The 7,903-nt window shown below is 34.8% G+C and overlaps 1 protein-coding gene across 4 annotated transcripts; it reads right to left on the bottom strand.

Annotated features, from left to right (window-relative positions):
• Positions 1–882: 882 nt before the first annotated feature.
• On the bottom strand, positions 883–7,529 carry LOC100776439 (dnaJ protein ERDJ2A). Of its 4 annotated transcripts, none has more exons than XM_003546482.5 (11): positions 7,391–7,529; positions 6,611–6,837; positions 6,370–6,465; positions 6,092–6,212; positions 5,863–5,969; positions 5,555–5,772; positions 4,893–5,070; positions 4,656–4,775; positions 3,833–3,919; positions 2,662–2,775; positions 883–1,946 (listed from the first exon to the last, which is right to left on the bottom strand). In XM_003546482.5, the coding sequence occupies exons 2-11, from the start codon at positions 6,794–6,796 to the stop codon at positions 1,116–1,118; spliced, it is 2,058 nt and encodes a 685-aa protein (XP_003546530.1). In that variant the 5' UTR covers positions 6,797–6,837; positions 7,391–7,529; the 3' UTR covers positions 883–1,115. The 4 variants fall into 4 exon arrangements, with proteins under 4 accessions (XP_003546530.1, XP_006597894.1, XP_014623482.1 ...); XM_006597831.3 differs by having other exon boundaries at positions 6,611–6,882; positions 7,391–7,521; XM_014767996.3 differs by having other exon boundaries at positions 6,611–6,805; positions 7,391–7,505.
• Positions 7,530–7,903: the final 374 nt, after the last annotated feature.

The following is a 7,903-nucleotide window of genomic DNA, read 5'->3' as shown; positions in this document are numbered from 1 at the left end:
AGCGCACCTAAAATAAAAAATACCGAAGAAAACATATCAACCACTGAGGATGAATAGGAAAAAAGCCACTCTATACCACTGTATTACAAAGGCTTTGGAAAAAACCCTCGAGGAAGATTGAAGATTGTTAAAGTATAAGATGAAAACCTCCAAAGTGTTTATCCTCTTGATTGTACAACAAAGTTAAACCATTTAGAATCAACCTAGTCATAGAAGTTGGAATAGTATATATGAGATCTCATATTCATATTTCAGTGACCATTGTCCACCAAAAAAGTTTGTATTTAGAGTAATATTAGCTTGTTAAAAATAAGTTTTATATAGAACACTTACCTATTGTCAATCTATCTGTTATCAAATTTTAATCAAATACAATGAGTTACTTTGTTAATATTCTACTCCCTTCTCTTTCATACTGATAAAAAAAAATACTCTACTCTTCTTTGAGCTCTATGATGTGGGACCACATCACTTAGGTGTTGCGTCTCTTCTCACTTTTTGAGAGTTTGGAAAATACCTATATATCACTAAATAAAGAAGGAAAAAACTTGTAAAATACTTTTAATCTCTCCTAACTTTAATCTAAACATTAACAAAATTATGAATAATAATACCTATATTTCACTTTTCAATTCACCATTTGATTATGGACCCATAGCCCTCTAAGGTATTACTGTGGGCTTTAGATGGATCAAATGGTTCTTAAAAATGGTACACCGTAAACCACCTATAAAGGTGGCCTACTGTGGCACGTCTCTAAAAACAACTAAAATCTCAACTAGGTTGAATTCTTGAGGATGAGATGGTTACATGGAATAGTCGACATTAAAAATCTCAACTAAAATTTCTCAATAAAACATTTAAAAAAGTTATACCCCGGCATTAAATCAAAATTAAATCCTTACTCATTTACCATAATTGAGATTTTCAGATGATATTACAATTTAATCACAATATCAGCTGAACTAGGATACGAACAGAAATCCAAGCATCAACGCAGTCCAACTGATAAACAAAATGGACATTATAGACTATTACTGCTACAAGTTAATAATTCTACCATCCAAGAGGGGAAAAGATGAAACTTATGGTTCTATCATGTTAGAAAAAACTTCTCATTCCTCCTCAGAGCCTGAACTTTCTGCAGCTTTACCATGTTTATTCACAGTGCCATTGGCAGCTTGTTGCTTATTTTTTGTGTTCTGATCATCCTCTTCATCTTCACTGTACTCACTCTCGTAGTCATCATCATACTCTTCATCCTCGTTGTCCTCATCCTCCTCAACTCCATCCTCCATGATAGGTCCTTCATCAGCCAAAACAGCAGCCCTGGTGCCAGCCCGAGTCCGTTTCAAAACTTTGAGCTTTAAATTTGTCCTTCTGTCACAGCCCAACCAAGAATCACACAAACAATAGCAAGTCAAACTGTAGTTACCCTCTGATGGGGCCTGGAACTTGCCCAATACTAATCTAGAGCCCCCTTTCACCTTCTCAACTGCTTCTGCAACTGCCTTACTGGTCTCCTTCACATTTGCTCCTGACCCCTCCATAGACTCCTCAATTGCCTTAGATGCAGAAGTTACAGCAGCAGCTTCATCCATGAAACTAACCTTCTGAGAAAACCACACATTATTTGAAACAGAATCCGCAAGCAAAAACCAGTAATTTTCTTCCTTATGAAATGGGTAGTAGGGGGCATGTGGAAGGGCACCAATCAGGCCATTACCCCTTTTAACATTTATCCAAGCATGGAGGGTCACAATGTCACCCTCTTGTATACCCTCTTCACCTTCAGTCTCACAAGTTACCTCAAGTGTCAAGGAAGGCATCATGTCCAGTACCGTCTCAATGTCTTGCACTTCCGTAGAAGATAACCCACCTGTTTGAATAAGCAGGTCAGCTCGCTCCAGAGAGTCCATGTCATGAAGTTCCTGAAATGTTCTCACCTGCATTATCAAGAAGAGAAATGCTTAGTTCCAACACTCAATGTCATGGGATCAATTTGGAAATTCAATATGACCAACATAAAAACAAAAAAGAAATTCAACATCTGAATTTCAAATAGCCAATAGTCACTATACAGTATACACAACTTTGGGTTAATTGTGCATAAAAGAGATAGCTAGGCAGTTTAAGAAAAAAATAAAAATAAGATAAATCATTGATCCTAAAACTAGTCATTCAACCACTAAAGATAGGATCCAATCCAATAAGAATTCCCCATTTCAAAAATCGGACATTAAGGTTTCCTCTCATCCAACTCAAGTAGTTACACCTAATTAAAATAAAGCAAATGGTTTCCACTTTCAAATTCTATAAAACCTCTAACCTAGATTAAAAAGAGGGGGGCGGGGGGGGACCAATCAACATTTCCTAGACGCATTCTTTGTTTCTAGATTTTCTTAATTATTTATCCATTTGTCAATTTTGAGAACACTTAGCAGAAATAAAATTCCATTAAATTGGATCCAAAAAGTGGCTAATTAGCTAGTTAGATACGCAGGAAATATGTGCATAAAAGGTTTGTTGATATTTTATCTGAGGTCAATGTTAAAGATCTCTACACCATGTAACTACAGGTAAACAGCATGGACACAAAAATCCACATCCAGACCAGGGAAATTTAATCATTTACCAAGGTCATGAATAATGTTGACATACCTTGCGGGCCACCTTCTTAATAATAATAGTCTCACTTATATGTGGCAACTGCAGAAATGGTGCAATTCCTTCAGGTGATCCACCAGTAGACTTTCTAGCACTAAGAGGAACAGCCTGCATAGGTCATACATCAAGAAAAGCACATCATATAAATAATGATTTATTAAAAAGCAAAGCTAAAAATAATAATTGATGATATATTCAGTTAAAATGCTTGGCTAAACAACACAAGAAAAATGAACCTGAACAATGAGCACTTCACATTTCAATATTTCATAAAAGTGTACCAATAAGACACCTTTCAACCTAAACCAATATTATCAATGGCGGGTGGTGGAACATGGGGGAAGGCCAAAATTCCACCATATAAACATGCCATCATGGCCTATGGCACTGTCATGGCAGGCTTCCCTTCACAAATTGCCTATGGCGGTTGGCAGAAAAACCGCCACACCATTCTGCCATGGTGGCCATAGCACCACCATTTAACAACACTGACCTAAACTAAGAACATATCAATGTGGAACATTTGTGTAGCATACCCAATTGTCTTGTTCTTGAAGCTAATAGACATCACTCATCAGCATATGAACCAAAAGATGCTAGAGGAAAAAAATGAAAAAAATTTGGTTCCCATTTTACTTGTAGGATGATCTATGATGTCAACAAGCACATTTTAAAATCTAAAACAGAGCAAATATTTTTATATTAATTAAAAAAATTAATTTTTTACTTCATAAATTTTTTAACATAAAACTATTTATTATTTTTTACTCCATTATTTAATTTTCTTGTTAGATGAAAAATTATTCAACTTTACAATTGGGTGTCAGACAAGTGAAACCGTGAAAATGAATTAGATAGCTTCTCCTTTGTGCACTGTAATTACCTCCCAAATCATGCCTCAGATGGGATGAATTTTATTTAGGTGGAAGCCACAGAATTTAAACATTTTTTCCTTCTAATTCACCATAAACAAGCAAATGAAATTGTGTAAATCTCTTCTAATTCACTCCCTTCAAATTCTTTCCCTCATAAATCAATGAAAACAAGGCATAAATGTAACAGAAGAATATGACTTGCTTAAAACTAAAAATATGGCAAGGTGCAATTGGAGAAAAAAATGACTGCGCAGAGCAAATATACTTGGCTTCAAACTTAGATTCATCACCTGGACGATACATTGAGAAAGCTCAACAACACCAATTGCAGGCCTCAGCCATCCATGGCCCTGAGCATTCCGTGGTATAACTGCCATCTTTTAAAGAAAGTAGAGCATTAAAGAAGGTTCAGAAATGCAAATATCACAGCTTCAAGACTATAAATCCAGAAATAGAAATATCATATACATCATATAAGAGAATGATGACAAGCAAAACTTCATGATTACAATGAGCAACCAGTATGTATGATATCATCTTTAATTATAGGTATGATCTTTCTTTTGGTACTGTAAATCTCAGTGATCCATTATCCTACTTATTTCTCTACCTTCTAAGGTAAGCTAGTATTAGCATACAAAAGCTACCAAAACATTTCAAGAGCACACAAGAATAGCTTAAAATAAATGCCATATGTATCATTTCACTTAATTAGGATTTCAGATATTTTCCAGGAAAGTGATTGGTTATACTTTTGCCATGTCCTTCATGATTGAGTTTGGGAATAGGATTTTGTCACACACTCACATGTCTCTAACATTTTGCATCTTACATTAAAAAACTCAAGGTTGACAAGTGTCTAAGAGTCAACAAAAATAAAAATCCATAAGCTGGACACAAGGCACCCCAGGCATGAGCACTGGCAGGAAATGATTCTATTTATATTGGGTAATTCTAAGAATTTAGTGTTCAAATATTTCTATATTGATGCAACTTTTGAATTGTGATTGCAATTTGCAAAAGACAGTGCAGACTTAAAGTGAACAGCATAATTAAGAAAACATGAGCATTGAGTCTACTTAGATACATAAGATCAAATAGTCAGTTAGTCACCTTAATTAATTCTTCAAGTAGGCGGGGTGCTGTTTCTAAAATTCGTCTGAAATCACTTTGTAAAGATGGAGACAAGGCTGCAAGTTCACGAGTCAACTGAGCTTGAACTAACAGCTCTGTCTGAAAGAAAATAGGATATATGTGAGCATATAAAAGGCAGAGAAATCAGAATAGAACACTTGTATTCCAAGAAAAAATATGAAGCACTTCATTAAGCTTAGCCATACAAGAAGATACCTTAACCAGTGCAGGATGTTGCTTCCAAAATTTAGCCTGCTCCTGCTTGATGTTTTTGAGGTCAAGATTCAACTCACTCCTTACCAACATAAAAAGCTTCTGAAGAGGTTCATCATCAGTCCTACGAACTGGAATTTCCATATATTCAGCAGCCTTGATGAAGACATCCATGACTTTGCTGTACCACATAATATTCACAAATAATTAAACTTTGAAAGTTTAAAGTATAAAAGATAGCTATTGTATGAATTGGGAGAGGGGGGCGGGGGGATAACTCAATTTTAAATCTATTACAACATAATATTCCAAAATACCAATGTCCTTACCAGTAGTATCATAAGAAAGGGTTAAATAAAATAACCTGTTACTTTACTGTTTTCTTTTCAATCTCAATATTTCATCAATATTGTAGTGCAATTCAATCTTGTAAATTCAGTATGGGATGGAAAGGGGTTTTATAAACTTTTTTATTTTGTACAAACATCCATTTGCAAACTAACACATTCACACAGTGTAAAGACTAAACAAACATCAATAACAAAAGCTAATAAATGAAAAAATTCAACGGCTGTCAACATAAAATTCAGATCTCTATATCCTCAAAGAATAATGGCAAGAATAAAGACTGACAGAGCTTAACTACATAAACAATGTATATATACCTGGGGGCCAAAGAAGGCTTCATAAGGTAATAGTAAGTAGAAAGTGTTTGATGCATCACATAGTTTCCGGTATACTTTGATGATCTGGAGAGATAAACAACAGCAATGACCAATGGCAAGAGAATACACACACCAACAATCCAAAGCAGAAGTATTCCACCAGATGCCCCATCAATATTTAGCAGGAACTGAGGAAGAGCTATACCCATTTGGAATCCCTGCAATTAAATATCATGTATATTTCAACAGCATGTAAACAAAAAGATAACGAGCCACTTAGCATTTTCCATAACCTTATGTTTTATTACCTGCCTGCCATCAGGATGGCCATATTTTTCATAATTTTCACGAGCTATTGGATCTGTAAGAGCTTGATAAGCTTTGGCAATGTACTCAACGAAGTACTTGTGTGCCTCTAAAATAAAAGGAATGAAAATATATCAGTTACATAGGCAATTGTAGGAAGCCGACATTCCTGCAAACATCAAAATTTGCATTGCAACAATAAGAAAACTAAACAACTGAAACACCTTCAACCTGGATCCGGATTTTTATCTGGATGGTATTGAATAGAAAGTCTCCTATACTTTTTCTTTATTTCAGACTCAGCCGCTCCAGGCTCTAATCCTAGAATATTAAATGGATCGAAAATTTCAATCTGCATAAAATTTACAAGAAAAAATTCAGAACATGCACCGGTGGAACTCTCAGCCAATAAGTAAAATGTTATACCACAAACACAAGATCCCTCGATACTAATTTCATAACCCAAGCACTGGAATAGCTGAATTCATTTGAACTTTCTAATTGTTTACCTCACGACTCATGGTCTTTATGTAATAAACCAGAACAATCATAACCACCCAAAGTAGTAACAATGTAAAGTTACTACAGGTTGAGACATTCGAAATCTGCAAAACCAAAGGGGAAAGAGAACAAAAATCAGAAGGAGAAACCAGATGTCAAGACAGAATTAGATATTAAATATCACAAGTATATAACCAAGCAATCATTTAAGAAAAATAACGAGATACACGTAGCAGAAAATGATCTCACCCTCTTGAATATCGATTTATGGTACTTCCCGGACCGCGAGCACTCAGAGCAATGACAGTGAATGCTCTTTGATTTCTTACTGGCAGCACGGCACAACTTTGTTATTGTATATGGCACAATAGGAATGGCCATTATCGTCAAAATGAATATTGGGAACAGTGCACTATTCTCCTCTGAAGCAGCCATCGTTCCCTTCTGCACCCAACAACCTCAAAAGGTTACCAGGCCTGCAAAGGCAACTCTCGTTATTGCCCACAACCCAATCTCTCAATCTTTCGTCAGAACAAAAATCAGCAATTACAAACCAATCCACAGAATACAAGAATCAGAAAACACGCACATACACAAATAAAAAATAAATAAAAAAGTTCCTGCAGCACTCACTATAATTAAACAAGTAGCAAAAGACCTATCAGAATATGAAAAAATTGAGATTATCAAATAGTGTCTCTCAACAAAAACCCAAATCAGGTTTCTACATTAAGGATTTTAAGGGAAAACACAAATTGTCAAATTCGAATAAAAAAAACAGCACAACGAACCATACACACACAAAGCAGCTTCAGTTACAGTTAAAGACTAACAGAGTATACGTATGGTTCAGACAGTGCGTGGATTGAGAATCACCAAAAACCTAAAAAGTCATGAATTGGGAAATCGAGAGGTTTAATTTGACGAATCTAATTGAAACCGAAACAGAGATGCAAGCGAATCGGAAATGAAATCAGAGAGATCGAGAAGGAAAAGACATGCAATTGAGAGAGAGAGAGAGAGAGAGACCTGAGTCTTGGGATTCGAAAAAGTGGAATGAAAGGTCAACTTGGATGGGAGAGGGAAATAGGAGGAGATGGAACCTCAGAATACAGGACTCAGCATTGAGATCAGACCGCAGCAACAGAGAGAGGGGACAATTATATAATTTTACGCCTTAAATATTATTATTTTAGTCCTTGTGAAATTAATGCATTCTTGATTTTAGTATCAATAAAATTATTTTCTCGTTTATCTTTTTATTGACTAAATTTACTTTCTCATTATCAATTCGATTAAATATTTAGAGAAAAAAAATTATTACCATTATCTTCAAATACTACTTGTGATATAAATAAAAAGTTATAAATTGTAAAAAAAAAAAATTGTGAGATTTTTATACTAAATAACATATAAATATATTTATAGGTGTTTATTGAATGTTAAGGTCTATTTGATTCTCATGAAATTTCAGAATCAACTTAACTAAAATTTCTATGTACTAACAAAAATATCCTCACTAATAATATATATTTCTTTTAG

This window comes from Glycine max, chromosome 15, assembly GCF_000004515.6.
Source record: "Glycine max cultivar Williams 82 chromosome 15, Glycine_max_v4.0, whole genome shotgun sequence".
Taxonomy (NCBI): Eukaryota; Viridiplantae; Streptophyta; class Magnoliopsida; order Fabales; family Fabaceae; genus Glycine; species Glycine max.
Note: the sequence above shows the minus strand (reverse complement) of the source record. Positions and strands in the feature narration are given on the sequence as shown.

What these genes read in the sequence shown, in the direction of transcription:
- LOC100776439 (XM_003546482.5), bottom strand. Translation starts at nt 6,796, where the DNA reads ATGGCTGCTTCAGAGGAGAATAGTGCACTGTTCCCAATATTCATTTTG. An exon ending in ATAAATCGATATTCAAGAGG is followed by an intron (nt 6,466 to 6,610) that starts GTGAGATCATTT and finishes TTGGTTTTGCAG; the next exon opens with ATTTCGAATGTCTCAACCTG. An exon ending in TAAAGACCATGAGTCGTGAG is followed by an intron (nt 6,213 to 6,369) that starts GTAAACAATTAG and finishes AATTTTATGCAG; the next exon opens with ATTGAAATTTTCGATCCATT.